Source organism: Cyanistes caeruleus, chromosome 9, assembly GCF_971803275.1.
Source record: "Cyanistes caeruleus chromosome 9, bCyaCae1.hap1.1, whole genome shotgun sequence".
NCBI classification, from domain to species: domain Eukaryota; kingdom Metazoa; phylum Chordata; class Aves; order Passeriformes; family Paridae; genus Cyanistes; species Cyanistes caeruleus.
Window position 1 is genome coordinate 13,199,715 of NC_141709.1, and position 23,636 is coordinate 13,223,350.

General features: G+C 38.8%; 1 protein-coding gene and 1 long non-coding RNA gene across 7 annotated transcripts in view; one reads left to right on the plus strand and one right to left on the minus strand.

Annotated features, from left to right (window-relative positions):
• Positions 1-3,227, plus strand: part of NR5A2 (nuclear receptor subfamily 5 group A member 2) — an 88,419-nt gene extending 85,192 nt beyond the window's left edge. For all 4 annotated transcript variants that reach the window (XM_086901526.1, XM_086901525.1, XM_086901523.1 and 1 more), the window contains one exon: positions 1-3,227. In XM_086901526.1, coding sequence (XP_086757652.1) covers positions 1-248 — 248 coding nt within the window. In that variant the 3' untranslated portion in view covers positions 249-3,227.
• LOC111932755 (uncharacterized) overlaps positions 2,571-23,636 on the minus strand; it is a 25,986-nt gene continuing 4,920 nt past the window's right edge. Inside the window, exons 1-4 of one of the 3 annotated variants that reach the window (XR_002866289.2) lie at positions 17,033-17,429; positions 8,622-8,743; positions 7,630-7,806; positions 2,571-3,939 (exon numbers count right to left, since the gene is read on the minus strand). This is a non-coding gene — a long non-coding RNA (uncharacterized LOC111932755). Of the gene's footprint in view, positions 3,940-7,629; positions 7,807-8,621; positions 8,744-9,687; positions 9,781-17,032; positions 17,430-23,636 lie in introns of those variants that run through there. The other 2 variants (XR_015290344.1, XR_015290343.1) reach the window with 2 other exon arrangements.

Below are 23,636 nucleotides of genomic sequence, written 5' to 3' on the forward strand. Positions count from 1 at the left end.
ATGTCAAAAATCTTGAGAACTTCCAGCTTGTGGAAGGTGTTCAGGAACAAGTGAATGCTGCTCTGCTGGACTACACAATGTGTAATTACCCACAGCAAACAGACAAATTTGGGCAGCTTCTCCTGCGACTACCAGAAATCCGGGCCATCAGTTTGCAGGCCGAAGAATACCTCTATTACAAACACCTGAACGGGGATGTGCCGTGTAATAACCTTCTCATTGAGATGCTGCATGCAAAGAGAGCATAAATTATACCCATTACAGCTTCTGCTTTCAAGGAAAAGAAATTATTCTGAACTGCTCCAAGCAACACTAATTAAAATGTGGTTTTAAGACTTTGCAAAATGGTATAATAATCAAATACTAATAGTAAATAAGTGATGTATCAGGGTATTTGTATTGCAAACTGTGAATCATATGCTACACATCCCCAAAGGAATCTATATAGGACTTTATGCTGGAGTGAACTTACCAAGTGGATACCATCACCAATGTCAACATGAAAAAGGACAGAATGATCCTTGTATATTTAACTCTCCTGATTGCCAACATGAAGAAACCTAGGTGAAAAAAACTTGATCTGTATTACTGAGCTAAGATGGTGGGGAATTTGAGTGCACTAAATTCCTTCACTGCATAGAAGGACTCGTAAAACAGTTACAACAGATACAAAACTGTATCTACAGCATCTTCTGTCATCCTTACAAGAACCCAACACTTACTTCTTCTGTGCTAAATGATGTGGCATCCATTGAACAAGCTGTAAGAGAGAGCTGGCCTAGACCACGTGCTGTGTGCTGTGGCCACCAAACCCCCAGAGGCTGGGCCTGCAAACCGCTCCTAGGATGAGCCTGGTATCCAGTTAGCTTGGCATTCTTAACTGTGTCCTGAAGTTTGTTTTGTCACGTGTTCATGTTGTTCTATCAGGCAGTATCCCTCTTCTACTGCTCTTATCAGATAGCTGTTAAGTAGCTAAGGAAATATTCCAAAGTAAATTAGCCACTTCGACTGCATACTCAACCAGGGCAGCAGCTAAAAGATGGCTCCACTATATATTTATGGTTGTTTCCAAATAAAGTAAATGGAGATATTTTAGCCATCCCAAAAAACACTTTCTTTGACAAGAAAATAAAAATTAGGGCACCAAATACTGATGTTAAAAAAACTAAAAATAATTTTTTTTAAAAGTATTTTGTGATGAAAGAAGTGACAAGTGAATTGTACAACCAGATGATGCCATGGGGCTTATTAAGAAATGATCCTTAAAATTTCCAGTAATTTGGAAACTAAATTTCAACTCAAACATCCAATATCTAATGAAACTTCTTGTTTTTAAAGTTAGGTAATGCACCTATTTTACGCAAAGAAAGAAGAGTGATACTGCTGTGTCTGTGTAGGCCAAAGTCTGCTGCAGAACAAATATCAGAAAAGAACAAACACTTCTCTCTCTGCCCAAATTAAGATATCAGTATTAACATGTAGTGCCACATTTATAAGTCTTGCCTTATTTCATTACCCTTAAAGGTAACTGTGCAGATGTAGATCAACATACGTTTCAAAATAAAGTATTAATCTCTAACATTGACAAAAACATAGTGTTTACATTCTTTAGGTCCTGTGGGGGAAAAACTGTGATAAAATTGCAGAGCAGTGATTTCCTTATTATTTCTTTTAAATTGGTAATTATTTTACCAGTACTTAATTACTGTATGTCGTGAGACACTAAAATCAATAGGGGTATTTCATTTTGACTTTAATTTTTGAGATTATCGGCTGCACAATCACTTGTAGAAACTGTATAAAATCCTAATACTTTAATTTTTTTCATGAAGATTGCTGGCTTTTGAATAGTTTATTTATATTGTATATGATAGTTTTCACTGTAGACAAATATGATGCTAATTTATTGTTCTTTGGTTTCATCTTTATATAAGATATAGCCAGAATGAAGAAGCCAAATATATGTGTTTACTGTAGCATGTCTTCAAGTTAGTGGAACATAGTTCAGGGATGCAGAAGGGTCTTTACAAATTAAAATCATTCACTTGATTAAATGTCTGTAAATCTTCATAATTCTGAATGTGGTTTATTTAAATCTATTGTAAATTATGTGAGTTATAACTTTTTCTGTTTCATGTGAACTTGAAAAGGTGCATTTCTCTCACTTTTGTCCAACCATTCATACATTGTATACCAAAGACATCAGTTATTACATCTGCATTAGTACGAAGCACACTATTTTAATTGCCTGTATTAATCAGCTCTAATATTCTGTCCATGCATAGGGTACCAACACAGCAAAGCCAAGTGTCTGCAACTCCTACTTGCCTGTCTTGTACCACAGCACACCTGTACTGTCCTACAGACCTCGAGCAAAACAAGCACAGCCCCTCAGCATCCCCCAGGGCAGATGAAAATTACTGAAATATTATTATTTAAATACCAGTGTTCTCCCTCAGACAAATGAAATTAACAGTAAAGTGTGGGTGCCGACTGACAGTGGCTGTGAAATACGCAAACAAGATAAGTGTGGTCATTCTTCCCCTTTTGAAAGAAAAGCAAAGCATTAATTCAAGTGTTTGCATTCTTTATTTTCTCTTTTTTTTCCTGTTGAAATGCTACAGCGAACCTCACTGAATATTAAGGAGAAATCTGAAAAAATATTGCTAACTATTCACAGCACCATTATCCTTATACAGGACAGAGGAATTAAAATAAGAATGTACAAGAAAGGAACAATTTAGGTTAATGGAAATGGTTTCATATAATTAAACATGTATTTGCCCACATCCAGGGTTCCAAGAATCCCATCATATTGCTCAAAGTACATGAACAAAACAAAACAAATCACAAAAAGAACCCGCTCACGTTAATTGTTAACTACTTTGTAACCAAGCATTTTCTTCTGACTGCCTTATTGATTACAGGATATATTAGTTAAAGCAGACTAAAATTCAAAAGGTTTGGCTTTGGCTGGTTTATTATAGTTGTTCTGTGTTTGTAAACAGACAATCTGTAAAGTCTGGCTATTTGTATTACAGATGTTCTGCAGCTGCCTTGGATTTAAATCCATGCAACTCTTAGAATGTGCAGTGAGTTACTTGTTGAAGTTGAAGTTCTCTTACTGTATCAGTGAAATACATATTGTCATGTCAGTTCTTGCCAAGAGTTTCTCATCACCAATGGAATTATTTTTTTCAGTATTTCAATAAATATTGATATGCCCATGCTGATTACTTTATAATTGTCTTTGTAATACCATCATTCCACTGAAATGAAGTATCCGTCAAAAGTCAGTTACTTAGAAGAAGAGAGTACAATGCAGGAGAAATATTATCACCAAAGAGAGTTTGATACAAGTGGAAGACACAAGTGTAGAGAACAGCACCTTCAAAAGTTCAGACAGCAATGGTGACATTGCCTAGGCTGAAGCCAAGAAAATGCAGCTAAAACAGATCAGAAAAGCTGAATCTCTAATCAGAAAGAAATTTATCACTTAATACTTTCAAATTAATACCTTTGATCTCATACTGCACACTCACATAATTTTCACTTTACATGTACCCATAAATACTTTTGCAGCCAAAGCATCAGGGAGAGAAAATGACAGAACAAAAGAAAATCAGGTAACAGGATCCACCAGAGCTCAGGATAACCTCTCAGCAATGTAAATACATGGCAGGGCCAGGGGCAAACCCACAGCTTCCAACACAACTGCCAGAGCAGGCTGCCAAGGAGACAGATGTTACTGCTACTAGAGAAAATATTTTCCTAAAGTTGCCCTCTGGCTCATTTGATTGCTGTTCTGAGAGCAGGAGGTGAAGTGGTCCAAGAGAGCTTGTCAGCTGTACCCTACTGCTTTGAGACCGAGTCCAGTGCTTCCCCTGAACTGTCTGGTAGTTGAAATGGGGCTGTTCTCTCAGGTGCCAAATGTTAATGCTTCAAGGGAAAAAAAACAAGGCTATAATTAGTTATTTACAAATCCTGCACTTGAGTGAAACAAAGCTGGTTTAGTGTTGCAATAAAAGCAGAGTAAAACACAGAGGATTTGGTGGCTTACAAATGAGGAAGGATTATTTTAACTTTTAGAAATCATAACTGAAAACCATGGTTTTGCAGAAGACCCAGGGGAGATTTCAGGGTTGATATATTTTAGATTGTTTTCCTTACAAGAGATAAATTTTGGTGTGATATATTTAGTATACACATTACATGTTTAAAGTATGAGGGGATTTATTTTTAACCGAGTTTCACACTGCTTCTGGAACAATCTGCTGTATATTTTTATTGGAAACATGGAAAGAGTGAGTTCAATGTAACACAGGTCAAGTCAGTACAATACTTGGTGATCTTGACAATTTCCTGGAATACTGAATAACACTCTATTAACCCCTACCTTGAAGCCCATAGTCTAAATACATCACAAGAGTTTTAATAATATTTTTACCTTCTCTGACAGAGTTGCTGTTTTCTTTCCAGGGAAATTCTATATTGTTGCATTTGTCAGAATTTGGAATGGCAAACAGCCTTAAACCAGCAAACCAGCAGCAAACCAACAAAGTTGCAGATAAACTTCTAGGGGCAGATCCTAGAGCTGTATTACACTATGATACTGGCATGAGCCCAAATATTTCTGTGACAGTCAAGCAAATTCAGTTGCACTTATGGAGAAAAAAAGATTCATTTTCTAATGGCAACTTGTCAACAGAAAAACTTTTCCTAAATGATAAAGGCAAAAGGGGACCTGACCCTCAGATGGAGTATAGAGCTGACATCTACTCTGATGCCATTGCATCTCAGCAGAAAGCAGCAGCAATAGAAGCTACTTGATAGATAACAGTCTGGTCTGGCACACATTGGTGGGACAAGATGTAGATTATCTGTATCAAGCAGAGAATTGGGTTTGCTCCAATACATAACAAAATGCTCTCTATTTTGCTGACAGTTTTGAAGTCTGGCATGCATACTTGGACTTGCAATACTAGGTGAGTTTTCACCATTGCCCCAAGAAGATCGTGACCCATTTCCATTTCATTGTAACTTCTCTAAATCCTACATTTAGTGCTGTGAATGTCCTGTGCATGCCCCAGGGGACAATTCAGACTTGAGGTAAAGCAAGGTGGTGGAGCACAAGCTCCTGATGGTTTCTGTATCCATGCAAGCCTAGACCACCGCTGCCCTGCCTCAGCAAGGACCACAGGGCTTACCAATAGTTGCTAATGAAACAAAGGTCAAAACAAGCAGCACTGGAGTCACCATCGTGTCCACTGACATCTTGCCCTCCCTGTGTTCAGGGATCAGGGTGTAAATGGGTGAAATGCTTCTCATGCTGAGGTGCAGCATGTCAGAATGCTTCCAGCAGCACTGATTGCTTATCACACTGCTGCATACCAGAACCTTCACAGAGCAAGATCCTCCCTGCGCGGTGTTCACATCAATCACCCTGCCACTGATGCTGCTGAACATTTGCTGGATACCACCAATCCAGGCTGTCAGTTGCAATTATCAACCAAAACAGGGACTCTGCAGCAAAGGGAATAAAGCATGTTTGTGGGAAGGACCCCAAACAAGCTCCTGTTTGTACAACAGAAAATGCTGACGGCCATTCAGTAGTTGCTGGCATGCCTACAGACGTGTGCATACACCCCATATGCCACCTCTGGGAATTCCTAAAGCACACTCAAACATCCAGTATTTCTGTTCCTATAGCAAATATTTTATGAGGCACAGCTCCCTGGGGGACACCGAGTTTCAGTCATATGCACAGGTCAATTCCTGCTCCGCAGTGGTGTCCTCTGACTCATATAAGCAGAAGAGTGTTGGTGCAGAATAGCAGAGAATCGAGGCAGACATTTCAAATCAATACTCTGGTGTTTATACCTTGCACTACATCATGACAGCTGTCCTGCTCTTTACTACTTGGTCTTGATAAACATATATCAAAGAAGGAAAGTTCTGCAAAGAGCTCTGCTTCCTATACCAAGGCAGCACACTACAACTGTACCTTAAGAGAAGGTCTGAACCAATGCCTTTGTTTGAACTCAACAGTAAAAAATATAAGTATTGTAAATGTCTGTTATGATCTGTCCATAAACTATAGTAGAGAGCAAAAGAGATAACGGGGGAGGAATAGCTCCACAAGTAAAATAAAAAAAGGAAGCACATGGACATAGAGGAGACATGAGGATATTTATGTTTCGTAAATATTTAATCTTGATTCACTTTTAATCTAAAAGAAAAAAATTAAATAAAATATGCTGGATTATTATAATTGCTTTGAAGTATTAACAAGGCCTGAATAAATTATCATGTATGTATTTTAGGGACCTGCCACAGTAAGCCATATTGGTCTTAGTTTTCATTTAATAAACTTTGTTTTATTTTTCATTGTATATCAATTTCAGATAAAAAACATGACATGGAATAATTGATTGAATTTATTTAATCAATTAATTCAACTCATGCTGTGAAAACAGAAGCTTATTATTGGAGTATGCTTTTATTTAGAATCAAACACTACATATTGCCAACAAACTGTGAAAATTGTTTTTTCAATTCACAAATTAATTTGAAGTATTCCACAGCAATGTTCTCCTAAGACTACTTTCCTGAGACCCACAATACCTGGATTTGCAGTTGCAAACACCTCCCAAGTCCTGCATGCTTTGGTATACAGAACCTCAGATACTGAAGTTCAGTGGTGCTGAACCTGAGAAGGTGGGGCTGGGACATATCTCACAATTTTTTGTTTCTTTATATCAGTGTCCCTCCTCTACTCACCTGTATTACTGAAAACCCAGCTGATGCTCCCCACACCCTCCCAGCAGGAGCCCTCATTCTTCACAGGATCCTTCTGTCATGTTCCCACTCTTTCTGTACCACTCAGGTTTCCTCTGCCCCATTTCTACTTTAATTTTCCTTTTCTTTGTATCAAAACCAAAACTCATAAGTAAATTTTACCAACACACCAGGATTTTCCAGAGAGTTTGTCATATGTCGAGGAGTGGGAAAAGTCAAGGACATAACACTGTCTACAAGTCTGAAGCAGCAAAGTGACCACCAATGTCAAAACAGGAAAGTGACTGCTGGGCCTGGTCACACCAAGCTGAGGAAGCTCCAGCCAAAAGCAAGACAAGGTCACCAATCAACCCTCTGTGTCTTTGCTTACAATGACCAGTTCCATCGACCTAAACAATCTACAGTCCTTACCAAACATTGTTTTCAGAGAGGAAAGAGGAAACATCCCACAATTTTAGTTAACTGCATAGAAATATTAATAGATGAAACTAAACAGAGCAGTGGCATCTGGGCTAGGATTAAATTATTTGAAGACAGCCTTTTTTTCACTAAAAACAATTAGAAATATTCAACATAACCAAGAAAATAATCATTGGCAAAAAGAGGAAAGGGAACTAAATTTTGCTTTTTTGTTTTCTTGTTTGGGTTTTTTTTTGTTTTGTTTTGTTTGCGTTTTTTGTTTTAAGGAGTTTTTTTAATTATTTATCAAACTTTGCCCCTTGGGCATCTGGCAGAGAAAAAAAAAAGTTTAAAAAGAAAACCCACTGTACTTTCTAGAGAAACATTCAAGACACTATTCCTTGCTGTCAGAAAAGCTGGCTGGTACTTCACCTTGTGTGCCAGAGTCCTGAGAACATCCTCCTGCAAAGCAGCATCAGTGGTGTCTCAGTAATGTTTTTTCAGGATGCAGCAGCAACTCCAAGGAGACAACAGGGGCACTCACTGGAGGCAAACACTGCACAGCCCAACTGCTCCCTGTGCTGCACATCGGTGTCAGCAGCTGCCAGCCTGGAAACACAGACAGGAGGGAGATTTAGGGAGATTATCTGCAGCTCTAGAACTGTTTCCCCATTTATATACTTGGAAGTAATTAATAATAGAATCACTGTTCATTTATTGCATGTGGGAGCGGTGAAGAAAATAACAGAATTTTAATAACAGGTATTTTCAGATATTTAGACTATAATTGATTTATTAAAGGATCACTTTACTGATGCTGTGAGCTTTACTCCTCACCAAATTTTTTTTTAATTTATATTTTGGCTCTGTTAGGAGGTTGATTTCATGCAGCCAACTACACACAGAAATAATATATACAAAACAAGAAAAAAGCTCCAGAAAGGAAGTGATCACTTCAGGGTGATAAAACTGAGGCCAAGAATACAAGAAAAACCCTGTTTTCTTCCTGGTAGTTACTTTGTAGTTGTTCTGCTTTGTTTTAATGCCTTCTCATGAAAGCTGTAAGTAATACAATACAAAGCAATGTAGCCAGGAAGAAAATTATAATTTGTTTGTAGTTTAAAGAACTATTTAAAAAAAAAGTCTATATACAGACATAATTGACGTGTTCCACAAGATGGATAAAAGAGCAAAAACTCTATCCCTTTTAAAAATGATTATTCTTATTTTTTATTATTATTATTATTATCATTATTATGATTTTGTATGAATAATTGTATATATACATATATATATATATATATATAATCCTGTTCTGTTTCCATAGGTCTGTCGATCACGTGCAATGCACAATGAAGTGCAGGTCTGTAGTTCTGGAGATCCAAAGCACACAGCCCAGTAATTCCCTTCAGTCACAAACTCACCTGTAATCCCTGAAAATGCCCAGGATGTGTTGCCTTGATCCTCCCACCTGTAGGACACAGCCAAGGCTGACCTACATCCTGCACTGTTCCAGAAACATGACTGTCTCAGTAACATTTCAAACCTGCAACAAACACAAAAAATAGCTGCTAAATGGTGCCAGGATGTGATATCTCTGGTGTATCCATCCTGGAAGGACACTGGCTGGCTCCAGAGCACCCAGGCTGCTCTGGAAGATTGGCTTTGGGAAGCTGGATTTACCTGGCAGCTTTTTTGTGCATCTCCCTGTGCACAAAAAAGTGTCTTTGGAGATGTTGTTTTATTGACAGACTCCCCCTGTCCCAAGGTACTCAAAAAGGAAAGAGAAAGAACCAAAAATCGAGGCAAGCTCTCCAAGGAGAAAACACAAATGAGGACAAATTCCCTCTTTCCTTTTCAAAGGCTTTTTCTTCAAGTTATTTGATATCATTTTTATAAAATGTAAGCAGAGATTTCAACATATTTCTTCAGAGAGTATTAGTCTCTCTGACAACTCTCTCACTCTCTCTCTCTCCCCTCGGATTTCCCCAAACACGATGTGCAGTCATCGGCGTGCTAAGTTAAGTGTTCCTCCCTTAGGTCATTATTTCCACTCTTTAATTGTTCTTTTAACCTTCTGTAGTATCATTGTTATCCAGACTGTGCTGGTGCTGCTTTCCAAACACAGATGAGTAACAGTTCCTGCCCTTAACTGTGTATATTCTCGAAATAAACCTTTCAAATTCTCCACCTAAGACAAAACACACCAATTACAGCTGTAACAGTCTTGAAAGGTTTTTCAAAGTCTCTGAATTCTTGTTTCTGACATGAAGCCAAATACACATCTTTTATTAACATAAAATTAAGCAAGGCCATTTCCAAGGAACTGACCTTGTGTTACAAACTGATCTTAAGGATACAAACTTCCCCAGAAATGAAACCCTTGAGTTTCAGACCTTTGTCATGCCTCATTCCCTAGGCACCATCTACCTCTGGAACTACAAAAGGATTTTTGTGCCCCTACCCAGGCTGATTACATGCAGCACTTACATGGCATGTGTGTAGAATTGGTAGAACCCAAGACATTGCTGATAGAAATCTTCCTCATTTTACAGCCAGGATGCTAAAAGGTAGTTAGCACACCTGTTGCACAGATCAGTAACAGTGGAAAAGAAAAAAGCCAAGGCTTAATGAGAAGCTGTGCAAAATCACAACAATGCAAAGTGCATGAAGTGCAAACAATGTAATAATTAAAGCAAACCAATTAGAGCAAACGAAGAATCTGAGAATGACTCGGGGCAGTCAATTCACTTTCTTATACAGTTTATTTCCACAGCCCATTCACATAACAGAGTTTACTTGGTTTCTGTTCCCTGATACACTGCAAATTGGAAACTCCACAAGGTAATCCACACAAGAGTGCACTTTTCTGCAAGGAAGAGGCAGGAGGGAGGATTGCATGGGGTTGTATAATATAAAAAAAAAAAAAAGGATATTTTTTTTAAAAATTCCCCAAAGAAATAGTTCTCATTCTGTATCTGCTGTTGAAGTTCTGACCACAGAGATGTCTTTGGTGATACCAACACACTGTAAAATCTGTCTCAACCACACTGATCTTGATCATTACTTGTAAGTTGATGACTACTGATTCTCCTGATTTGTTTTGCTAGTGTGTAATTTCTCCTAAACTACACTGAAAAACGCCTACTCAAGCCATGGGAGAACATTTTCACAGCACTGATGTGCAAAAATTTTACTGCTGAGCTTTCAGAGGCACTTAGTTCATTATGTAGCTACTCACTCCATTGGGTTGCTGAACTGTAATAAAAGACGTCATTAAGTGAAGCAGTTGATGGGGGTCTTGGCTCATTGGGCCAGTGGTTACAGTTATAAGGAACTTCTTGTGAAGCTAACAGATAGAAAATCTATTTTGATTTCCCAAACCAGCCTCTCTTGTCAAAGAGATACACATGGCAGTTTCCAGTAATTCACATTTTCATGAAGATCACATTTGCATGCACAACCAGCACCGACATCAATAAATTACGCTACAACACTTGCTGGGATCCCACATCATACTATTATGATGAAAGTTCTGAGAGTTCCTCTGATTGTTAAGAATTCGCTCTCCAAATTCATTGCAACCTTGCAGTGCAGCCAGACAAATGCATTAAAACATTCCATTTCCAAAAGCAAGACAATATCCCTTAAAAGCTCCTAGACATTTGTGCTTCATTACTAAACGACATCTCCAAGGCAGTAGCCACAGAAGCCATCAGACTCTTCTCCCTGCCTCACCTCCTCTGCTTTGAAATGTCCCCTGGAAAGACTCCCTGACTGGCTGCCCCTTGCCAGAGCTGATCAGGACAGCAAGCAGAGCAGGACTTTCTCCATGGGAGGAAGTTACCACACAGCAAGCATTTTAGAAGCATTAAGCCTGTGATAACAGGGTAAAAAAAGTAATGGGTTATTTTGCAATATTAAAGCAAATGTGTCAACAATGTCATAACTAAATCTGTAGAAGAGGAGGAAGGGTCCTGGAACACAAATTCCAAGTTTCCTTGAAGAAAGAGACAGATCTGGAAAAATATCCCTCAGAAAATTCTGCCTTGGATCTCCCAGTTCAACAACAGGTAAGAATAAGTCTCCCTTCTTCTTTGACTCTGCCAAGGGTTCAAACTACAGAACTCCTGGGGAGGGTCCCCACGTGCTTCAGGTTCACAGCTTCCTCAGAGAGGAACCTCTGTTCCAGAGGGACCCTTAACATTTCAAACACACAATAAGGACTGGATCGACCACAGGAACATGTGACTGGTGGCATAGGATTTGTAATAGGTAAAGCCACAGAGCACAGCTATTACAGCTCTTCCAAACAGCACATTTCAAACAAGAAGTGTGTTCACACTCCAACTCTGGCTGATGCAATATAGGAAGGATGTTAAGAATGAGTGAGTTTTTCTATCATCTTGCCTTAGCAGTGAGTGTTTTTGTGTTCAGAGAAATTGAAATACAGCATGTTGACAACTGAAAGGTACTGCTCTGTAATAATATCACTGATACTGCCTAGTGTAAAAAACCTCAACCCTTATTAAAGAAAACAAAGCCCTAATTTCATCCATTGCACAGGAAGCTGTATGTTTATCACTGGCATGACCAAGCCCTGACCTGGGGCTGAGTGCCTAGCTACTACCACAACAGGCATTTGAAAAGGTTTTATGCTTAATAAAGGAATAGCAGGCAAGAGACAGCGCTGTTTTCATGCTTCTCTCTACTACTACCCTTATGAAACTGTACAGTTGCTTTCTTGACTCAGTTTTTCAGGATCTACTGATTTCATTATTTTGCCACCTCCTGTCTTAATTTTAATTAGCAAAAAACTAGAAAATAGTCCTAGAACAAGAAGCAGAGTTTTCTGAGAATCCATTTACCCATCTACTCCAGGTCTGATGACATGTCACCAAACTGTCATTAAAATAATTGCTTCTAATACTAGGTTATGCATGACTCCCCAATCAAAGATTACAGCAACTTGCATAAAATACGCTGCTACATTGCAGGAATAAAGCATTGCTTCTCAAACAATTTATATATCATTTATATATATGATATATAAATTCCACAAATAATGCAAATTTATGGGATGGAACCCACCCAAGTTCCATCCTGTGAACAGCACATTTCCAAAAGAAGGGAAATGTGGATCTACTAATGATCTTACCCTGTGGTATCACCGAGCACAAATGGTTTTCACAGCCCTTTTTTACACAGCCATCCCTAGAGAAACAGGTTCAGTCAATAGAATTAAACTTCTATCATCATAGAATGGTTTGGGTTAGAACAGACCTTTAAAGAAGGCCTAGGGCATCACTGAGGAGATGAAAAATTTCTATATCATGCAGGGATGCCATCTAATCCCAGATTTAGTCACTTGATATCAGTTCACACCAAGCTTTGAAGCAGAAACAACACAGAGAAATTACTTCTCACAGCCAACTTCCCAAGATTTTCTTCAAGCTCTGCATCTAGGCTTTCATAAATAACAAATTGGAACAAAATATATATATAACAAAATGGAACACAAAGCCAAGGTCATACCAGCATTATTAAAGGACAGAAACACGATTTTCTAATATCAGCTTTCATGCTGCAAAACACTATTCTGCTGGCCTGAAAAAGATACAAATCTACATATGCAGATTGCTTTTAACATCCCTAGTTAACTGCTGCTTCTAATGAGAGATGTCTAGAATACTCACGAATATAATCATTTTCTGTACTTATGGGCAAGAGTGGTGACAGGATCAGAAGAAATCAACCACTGCAGTAACTATTGCAGAGCTGATCAGAATACCAAAAAAAATTAAAATTAAAATAAAAATACACCAGCCAAGATAAAATGCAATCTGCTAATCACTGTGAACGCATCATAACACAGTAGCTGGCAAGGCCATGCATGGTGTCTTCCACAGGTTGTCTGGGGTTTGCTGCAGGTGCAACCTCAGCTCTGCACAGTCAGTGCAAAACCACCCAGCTGCAGGAATCTGCTCTGTAGGTTGGGTCATTTCTGCAATGACCATGCAGCAAGCAGTGAAGGCTGCCTGAAAATGCAGCACTTGGCATGATCCTAACCCTGGGAACTTGACAATTTTGTTGTCTGATTTGGCTTCTCAAAAGGCAGGAAGAAAGATGGGAGCCATTGAAGGGAGGAGGTTTGAGTATCCTCTCTTCCCATTACACTAACAATGCCAATGCCATCTAGTGTTCAAGACACTGATGTAAAAAGTGGGCAAAGTTATGCAAATATTTTGTGCCGTGGAACCTGAAAAACTAAACTTTTTCACTGGATACTTTATGCCTCTCATCATAAAGAGCAGAAGAGTAATTTACACTGGAAATGTATATTCAGTAGCCGGAAATGTTCCAACACTTTCCTCTCTATAGTCAGCAAAAAGTGGTATTTTACATCTGCCTCTGCATCCTTCTCTTTCTAACATGGCTTTCTAAGAGGAGAAAAAAGATCAATAACAGGCAAATCTTGCACCCAGCTCTATGAATGGAAAAAAAATCCCCAAGAGATTAATTAGATTAAATAGTAATATTCAGATTTAGTAAATATGTACCATTGCAAGACCAGAACAATTGTGAGCTGGATTTTTTAACAAAACCAGGCAAAAAATAGACTATTCAGGGACATACATGCAGTCCACAGCATCCATAACATGACAATACAGAGCATTTAAAACAGGCAAGAGATAGAAAGTTTGTAAGTATAAATACACACAACACATGAAGTCTTTTTGTTAGAGAACAAGGAGGTATCATCATCAATATTTAATGTGCTTTAGTTCAAGTTAGATATCACTTTCAGGGTAATGGGGATTTATCAGTTTGCTTCTCCAAAGCTTGTCCAAATCTGGCTATGTCTGGAGATGTGGTAAGAACAAACTTTGTTAAAAGACTGCTTACCAGAAACTTTCTTTCTGAAACCAGAAATAGTTGGTTATAATAGCTAATAATAGCTGTATATTAATATACAACAAAAAACTGATGAATAACAGCTACAGCAGAAGGGTTTATATCTGCATAAACCTATTCAACCAAATTTTCCCAGAAAATAGGATATCAAATTGAAAAAAATACACTGAAAAAAAACTTGTCAAGACGTTTTTGAAAATTGCTGGACTTGTTCATGTAATACAGATCATATCACTGTACTCTTTGAAAGGGAATGAAAATTCATCATTGCTTTATCAAAAGCAATTTCTTCTTCTCTCCCCATGTTTTCTGTACATTCAGAGATTTTACAAGTACAGTAGTGCTCCAGCCTCTGTTTTGGTCCCACACAGCTCAATCACTCTCTTCAGAAGCTCCTGACTTTCAGGTCTTCCTAACTTTTCCTGCACAGGAACTTTTAGGTAGAGAAACACAGCTTCACACACACACATGCCTATATGCTAACCCACCCAGTTGGTCATGTTTGGAGTAATGTGTCATAAGAGCTATGGCACCTTAATGATGTATTCCATTAATACATCATCAAAGCTATGTCACTCTTATGATATATTAGTCTAATACATCCTAGCAGTGCTGTATCTCGGACAATGTATTACTCCAAAACATAGCAACAGCCAGAAAAGTCTCAGTAAAATTTTTGTGGGGTTTTCAACTTATTTACATTGTATGAGTTTGTGTGGGGGTTTTCATTATTTGGGGGGTGGGGGGGGGTGTTGGTGTTTCTTTTTAATTTCTCAGAAATAAGTGTTCACTAGGGACAGAGAGTCATAACATAAATATTGATATAGCTAAGAATCTATTTCACAGTCCACTACCTAATACATCCTAACCCACAGTGTGGATCATTATGCCAGGGTACACATAGCAGGGGAGGAGGGGAGTGCTGGTCAGGCCTTCCTTCTGCCCTGAGCCCCTGCACACAGCGCTGGGGCATCACCTCTCTGCAGTCACACCCAAATGCTGCAAACAACCAGCTCCTCCTTAAAGCCACCAGCAATGGCTCTGTACAATGAAGGGTTTCTTACAGACAACCTTACTCAAAAAAGCATTGCCAGAAAAGGGGAGGAATTAATTTTAAAAGACTTCACTCATTTAATTCTGTGCTTGCATTTGCAGTGATGTATCAAAAAGTCAACCAAAACAGTGAGGTGTGCACTCATCCTATCACTTATGCACCCAGCACTACTCACCAGTCTCTCTCCTCTGCAGACAACCTATGGAGAAACTTAACAAAATGAAAATTTAATCTTTTTATTTACACATTTCATGACACAGAACACAGACCATACTAGTGACCTATGTGTTATATTACTAATAGAGACTGTTTACAGAAAGATGGGGGACGGGAACCTCTTTTTAAGAGAGTATTTCCACTCCATTTCAAGTTCTTTAAAGAAAAACTTAAACTGATCATCTGTATCATGTATTTCCATGAGATTTAGAGGCTTTAGTCAGTGCAGACAGTAGCACAAATCACCTGGCAGTACAGGTAATACTGGCACAGATAAATCACTCCTTAATTTTTCTGATATAAAACAGTTGCATTTCACTGTTCACATAGAATGTGTAAATCTGCTCTTGTTGTTTACTTGCATGATTGCCAAAACCACACAAAAACAAGTCTGATCAATGAGTCTATGTATCTACAAACTAAAACAGGTTATGAAGGCATGCTTGTTTTGGGAAGGGATATTTTGCAAAAATTCAAAGGTCAAAACCAGCCTACATACAGAAACATAACAGAAGTACAAAAAATTTAAAACAAAGTACCAGCAGCAAAATAAAGACAGAAAGAAGAAAATGGAATTATAATCTGAGAAGCAAACAGAAAAAGTTAAAAAGAGAGAGAAAAGAAAAAAAAAAAATCCTCATGAATAAACTGAAGAAAAAAAAGAACCTCAAAAACCTTTCAGAAAAACTGTACCCAAACAACATCCACAAAGTAAAACTTTAGCCCTTGTGCTTCTGTTGTTGTCACTCCTCTATCATAAACTAAAGGGGAAACAGGAGTGTGGATAGGGGCTCTCAGACACATCAGTAACACTGAATTGTGTATCTGAACCTCCCTCTTTCGCATAAAGTCATACAAGCTTTCAATACCTTTTCAAGGTATTTTGGTATTTGCTTGCCTCTGTTTTGAGGGACAAACAAAGTTTTTCTCCCTCTCTCCTAAGAGACCTTGCAAGACATGAACATTGTCACAGGAGGCAGCAGAGCAGAGCACCAAGAGCATCTGTCACCCACACTCAAGGCCTGGTGGCAGAAGGGGATTGGGCACAGAGGTTGCATGAGGAAAGGCACCCATCACTTCACAGATGGCTACCCCAAACCCTGACAAACCATGAAAATTACACAGCAAAAGGGAAATAATTAATGACAGCTACTTAGTTGTTATTTGGGACTACACAGCCTAACACACTTAGATGAAAGCTTAAAAGCTTACCCCAAAAATATTTATATGGCCACAAGGCAAATTTTTCCTCCTATTATTTATTCATACATTTTTCATTGATTTCACTTGAAGTACTTCAAATCAATTATTGCCGAAAACAACAGTAAGATACACAAATCCTTCAGCTGCATTCCCTTTCCTCAGCCCCACACTCCTCCTTTTCTGGCACCAGAAAAGTTAGCTTTTCTTTTTTTTAGACACCAGCCCTCTACATTCAAAGCACTGCCCATTTCCTCAGGGCACAGCTCTTCCCATACAGGAAACAAGCATACCTTTCATTTTAAAGCCCTTGGCTGAAGTTCCCATGAGCATTGCCATGGCTGAGGCAAGGCCCGTCCTCACGGAGCTTCCCTCACCCACTCAACACCGTGGCATGTCCCAGGCAGCGCATTTGTCCCGCTAGAGAAGACATGGCCTATTCCTGCTCACCCAGTGCTTCCCATAAACTCCAGGCTCTCTGTGCTCCTGCAGCTCCTGCTGTGAGAGGTGGCTGCGTTTGGCACCCAAGTCACTGCTCCTCAACATCTCTCTGGGTTATTCCCACAGCCCGTGTGCGGTGTGCTGGGATCTCCTGCAGCTCCTCTGGGTGTCCTTCGTCTCTGCTGAGGGCAGGGAAGGTTACACATGGCCACAAAGGCACTGTGAGAATGGCAAGAGCCCAACATTGCTGGTGTCAGTAGCTCCTGGAGTGCCTCCACCTTCAGGCAGGTGGAAGGTGGCACCACATGCTGGCACTAGTGCCCACCTCCCTGGGCAGCTGAGCAGACCTGAGACAATGCAAGGGGAGCAGGAGCTGCCAAGCAGGGAGAGGGAAAACAGGAGGAACATGGCAGGGAGGGCCAGAGAAGACAAAAAGGAGACAAGAAGAAAAATCAGATGCCTCTGACAGAAATCTATTTTTAAAGTTTCCTGAGCGTTTGGAGTTAACTGTTAAGAGTTAACTGCACCTCTGGTATCATTCATATGTAAATAAGCCCATTCCATGAATGTCAACTTGTTTTTTTCTGGATTTATCACTAAGATTCCCTACATTACTGTTTTCCAATGGTCTCATGCAAACTATAAGAAACACTGTTTTCCCTGCCTAGCACACCACATTTCTTACCATTCACATGCAGGATAAAGTACAGCATTACTAAGCTACAGTTAAGTTACTTTCCATTAAATTATACTTGTGTTCATTCTAATAATTTACAGACAAATGTGAGTCTGGATTCAATTTTCATATTCCTTCATTTGAATCCATTAATATGCTTTGATTTCTTTTCTACACAACATTCTATGTTTTTCCCACAGTGCTGAATCCTTCAGAAGCATAAAACATAATGTAAGTGAGGGGGATAAACACTACTCATATGCATTTGAAAAGTCAAAAGTCTTTGCAGAAAAGGAAAAAAATAACACACATTAGCAGAGTAAGAGCACCATAAGAAAATATAACCAAGACAACAGTAAAAAGGTGCTTAATGTTCAAAAGGTAAGAAAGGGTTCATAAAAATAACTTTTCTCAGGTCTAAAATCAATGGCCACATAACAGGAAAAAAAAAACAAAACAACCCAAGAAAAACCAACACCCAAAACAACAGTTTCACATAAATACAGTCTCTTTTCCCAGTAGGTCCAAATAATACTTCACCTGGGTGAATCCCCTTTACAGCTAAGGCAGGGGGACACACTACACACAAAACTTACCCAACTTGAGTGACTTTCAGGAACATTTCAAAGTAACTTGGGCATTGCAGAACAGAAGTGGAAAATAAACTGCTTCTGAATCCTACATTGTCCATCATTCAGCATAAATCACATGACTAGGTGGTCCATAGGACCCTGCCCTTCCAGCTACAGCTGAGAGCAGAGCTGGAACAAAGGCAGGAGGCTGCAGTCAAGACCTGTGCCATCCACCCACCAGTGGACATCCAAGTCCTGTCCAACACACCGCTTTCCTGGGTCCATGCCCAGCTCAGAAGATAGTTTTACCTTGGTCAGCCACCTTGACTAAAAGATCACATCTCCACTGACTGCTAACCCTCTGCAGGTCCCAATCTTGCTATAAATCTTCCTATCAGAATAAATACTAATGGCAACATACTCAAGACCCATTTGTGTGAGGGAAATGCAGAACAGATCAGATGCTGAGCTACTAACAAATTGCTGTGTCTTAGGAGTAACAGAGGCTGTGCAAAGATCTCAAGCCTGACTGGAGATACACTGGATAAATTAAAATTATATTAAAACATATTTTAATTATAAGATAATTATATATAATTATATATTATTAATTTTAATTAATTAATTATAATAATAGAAATAAATTATATATTATAATTATATATTATAACCATAAAATATAAACACCTAAGTGATTGCTGGGCTGCCTTTCTGAAGGCACTGACAGGAAAGGTTATAGAGAAAATAACCAATTCACTTGAAGAGCTATCATTCAAAAAAGAATGTGCCCTCCCTTAAACATATTGTACAGTACACAGAACCCACAAATTTAATAGATGAACAGAAGGATTTCTATTTAGTTTTTAGAATAAAAGATGACCTATAAGGAAAACCTAAACATTAACCCAAGCACAGAAATAAGTTCTGCACATCAAGGGTGAGTGCAGAAATAACCTCTGGAAAAGATGGAATTTATAGCTCCTGCAGAATCCTCCCCCCAGTTTCGGGTTCATACTTGACACTTTGAGTGCATCACGCTGGAACACAGCCGTTGCACTGATGCAGCGCATAAAGCAAAGAGGAAATTGCCTGTTTTTTCATCTGTAGGACAGCAATGAAGATGGTAATAGAGAGGAACCTTTAAAAACTGTGTGCCGTAACAGAAAATGCACAGTTCTTACTAGTGACCCTCTAGGACATTCCAGTGCATTGAGGAATATTCAGGTGTCTTTGGTGTCAATAGCAAACACTGAACTAGCTAGAGGACCTTATTGGAGCTATAAAAAGTGCTTTCCAGAGGGTTTTGGATTCATACAGTGAATTCTCCCCTCTTCTACTGGCCAGATAGCAGGGGAGCACAAGGCTCATTTTTCAGTGTGCTAGATCCATATGAAAGTTGGCATTCTTTGTTATATTAAAAGGATACTTGCCACAAAACCTGTGGCCAAAACTTATTCATATTCTCAATAAATTATATTTTGTGATTTTGAATTTCAAAGAAAATTCTACACCTTTTCAGGAATCCATCTATATAGCACATATGACACAAAAACATAAGCCAGTGATAAGAATTATACCATACCCTGTAAGACTTCATCTGATAGTGTTGACCTGAGGACGACATTAAACATGATGCCTTACTCGTAATAAATTCTATTCTTAGTGCATTTGGGAGGAATATGGCACACACTAGAGATCCTCAGGACCCACACCTACACCACTGTGCCAGGGTACAGGAGGTACTCCCCACCAAGGAGCTGTGCCCACCCTAAAGGCAGCCCCTCTTCAATGGGAATGGTCACTGTACATACAATAAACATCCTGTTCCTCTGCAGTCTGCACGCTCAAGGAACAAAGTTAAGCCATAAAAAGGTTTTGCTGCTCATGAAAGATTCAGGTCCTGAGGGATGACACACCAGAATGACATGGCCAATGGTCAGCTCACGACTCTGGCCTGTGGCCACAAGCTCAGCAGCAGCAATGGACCATGCAAGGCTTCCCTCACCACGGTCACAGGCCCAGAACAACACAGAGAAGGGGATGAGGTGTGGGGGCAATCTCCAAGCTCCTGGAAAAGCTACTGAGGTTTTCTGCATGGGTATTTTCTGTATTGTAAGACCAAAGGACATCTGTAACTGATGTACAACTGGCTCTGTGTTTTGTCCAGGCAATTTTTAAACGTGTCCTAACTCATACTGCAACCAGCTCAGGGAACTTATCAGACAATTCTGCCCAGACTTGATTAAAAATTGTAGCACAACTGGAACCTCCCCTGATTTGAATGGACACATGCAGTGTTAGTCAACTATTTCAGTGGGCTCATGTGTAAATCTGAGTTTTTCTTTTGGGGAACCAATTAAAGTATTTTTCCAAGATCCATTTCCTACTGAAGCAGTTATGAGCAAATCACCTTATAAACAAATACAAAACATAACCAAGGAGAGCCACACAATGTTATAAATCTCATCATCTGGAGTACAATATTCAAGGTAATTAACCAAAAAGTTTCAAATCCTTGTTATCCTCCACATAATTCAACACATATTTATGCATGTATTTATCGTCAGTGTAATTCAACATGTATTTGGTGCCAGCTCTCCCCACTGCCTTGTTCAGATCACCACAGGAATTTATAACAAATTTTGCAATGCTTTTGACCTGTATCAGCTTATTAAACTTTTATGAAAAATAAATGGAGTTCAATCATGTTATGAGCTGTTTTTCACACACGTCAGTGGCAAATGGAGAAGTCTATTTATCCCAAAGTCTAGAGAGAAGATGTTGAATTGGATACGAGTCTCCATTCATATGAACTTACAAATGAAAATTTAAGAGAATAAAAGGCAACATTGGAGAAAAACAGGAGACTGAGAATTCAGAACCAGTGTTTTTGAAGGAGAGGTGAGTTACAAGTTACATAAATTAAATTAAATCATTGCATTAGAAAATGTTTCAAATAAATAGTAATGCTAATGAGGTGCATTTTGATTCAAGGGGAGATAGGCAACTTGGTCACATCACCATATCGCTGGAAGAAATGGAAAAGTGGATGGAAGCATACTTCCCCCTTTTCTTTCTCTCTAAGGTAATCTTTAACTGCACAAGCAAGGAAGATGTTTGTGCCCTTGTCTGGGCTAGTTCAGACAAAGGGCAGTGCTCTCCTGGCACACACTGCAGTTCTGCTTGGGAAGAGGAGTCCAGGCACCTCAGGAAAGACTTGACAAGAGTTACACACATCACACACTGAAGTCAGAAGGAACACACATGTCCACACATGTCCTGGAATCTCCTGTGCCTGCCTGGGGAGCCCCATAAACACCGGCATCAGCAGGGCTATGACAAAAATAAACTAATAAACAGAATGCCTCTCTGAGAACTATCACCCCTTAACTTGAACTCTGGACTGCAAGGCTACCATTGCTTTTTCTCCCTGGAACTTGGGCACACAGATAGACTAGTAGTTCAACTCCATGTTTCAGCTGCAGACACTGAAATAAATAACTAAGAGCCAAATTCTGCAGAAACTCTTCTGAGGAAGTTTCAATATTTTAAGTATTTCAAGTATATTGAATACCCAGTACACAACACATTAAGCTCTAACAGAAAAGATAGCGTCTCTTGTTTGTTCTATCTCTTTATTTTTCTTACCTATTGTTTTGTTTTTAATTTCCGTGAGTAAGCAGTATTGATATCCTGCTGGCTTCCTGCTTAGCCACAGGAGAAGGAAGGGGAATTTTTTGCAATAATTTAAAAATACACTGAAAGTATGAAAAGGTTAAGAATTCTGAAGAAAAAAATAAACTAAACAAAAGCAAAGCAACCTGGAAAAATTAGCCTTTATCAAATGATCAGAGCAGATGAGAATTCTACAAAAAAGAGGATGTCAAAACTGTGTCTGTAGTAAAAATATGCCTCTGACATTTTAAAACAAAGCTGTGATCATACCTTGTTTTGTTTGCCTTAGTTTTATTTGGTTGGTTTTTGAAGTAAAATTGAGTGGTCTCCAGCAAGACATCCTGAGGTGCATAGAAGTGAGATTACTATTCATGTTTCTCATAATGCAATATTCTACTGCAAATGGAATAGAAATCTTTGTGTTTATCATCTTGCCAAATCCACAGGCTGTTTGCTTTTATGCCAACCAACTTTTTTTTCCAGAACGAGGCAGCCAAAATGCTTCTTGTAGGCAAAAATCAATTTTGTTGTAAGTAAAAGAAAAAAAAAAAAATAGTGCAAAACAAAAGAGAAACATAAATACTATGTTTTAATACTGTTTTCAAAGATTCCAGTATGTCACAACACTGCTTTCACCTCCAAAATAAAGGAAGACATTAGGCTCAGATTTATATTAATTCAATTAACTAAAACATCTGGAAAGCCTATATGCATGCCTTCTGCATTTAATTAGAGCCCAAGACCTTTCCTGCTGCAAACATACCTTAGCAGAGACCTGCAGGTTTACTCAGCTAGAGTGGACAGGGGTCAGTAAGCCAGCTTTCACCAGCAGCAAGTCTGAAAATCAGGAGCTTTATGTAGAGCATATTTTTGTTATATTATTCTGCAGTCTTGTATTTTTCACCTTGGCTGCCTTCTCTTTAGGAAACTAAGTCACACTACAACATATTGCGAAAGGAACTGGTAGCAGAGCTTAGTCTTTAACAAAGGTTGAGTTCATGTTGTCACTGCATCCTCTGAAGGGAATGCTGTTTTGCTGTCTTCAGCCTTGATTACTGTGGGGAAAAGCCCTAAATGGGATATTTTTTGGCTTGATGGACAAAACATGTGTGTTCAGGCATCTCACAATGTTAACATCACCACCAAGGGAATTGCTGCTGAACCCCTCTAAAGTTAACTTGGGTACTGCAGGGTGTTTTCATGATCTTACAGGTACTTAGAAGACAATTGAGGAAAAGTATTTAAAATGCTATTTTCTGCAGTTTACATCAGGTACATCTATAATGTAAGAAGCAAACAATAAATGATAAAAATAGAAAAAAGATAGTCAAACAATACCAACATTACTGAAGATATAAATATTCTCCTCACCTGTAATTTAAGAAAATCTATCAAGACAACAGAGAATGTCTGGAAAGAGCCTCTGACCACCCTTTTCAAACAATATAGGAAATAAACTTGATTGAATTTAATTATTAGTTTGACATCTATTAAAACCAAATTTCTAAACCTCAGCCCTATCATTAACTGCATTAACTTATAATCAACCTTTGGGAGAAAAAGATTCATTCAGTTGTTCATATGAAAGATTTTTTTTGCGTACTGCCTTTCCAAAGCTGGCTTGTAGATTTAGATGGTTTGCATGGGGTTTTTTTGTTTGCCTTGGGTTTCCTTTTTGTGGGGAGAGGGA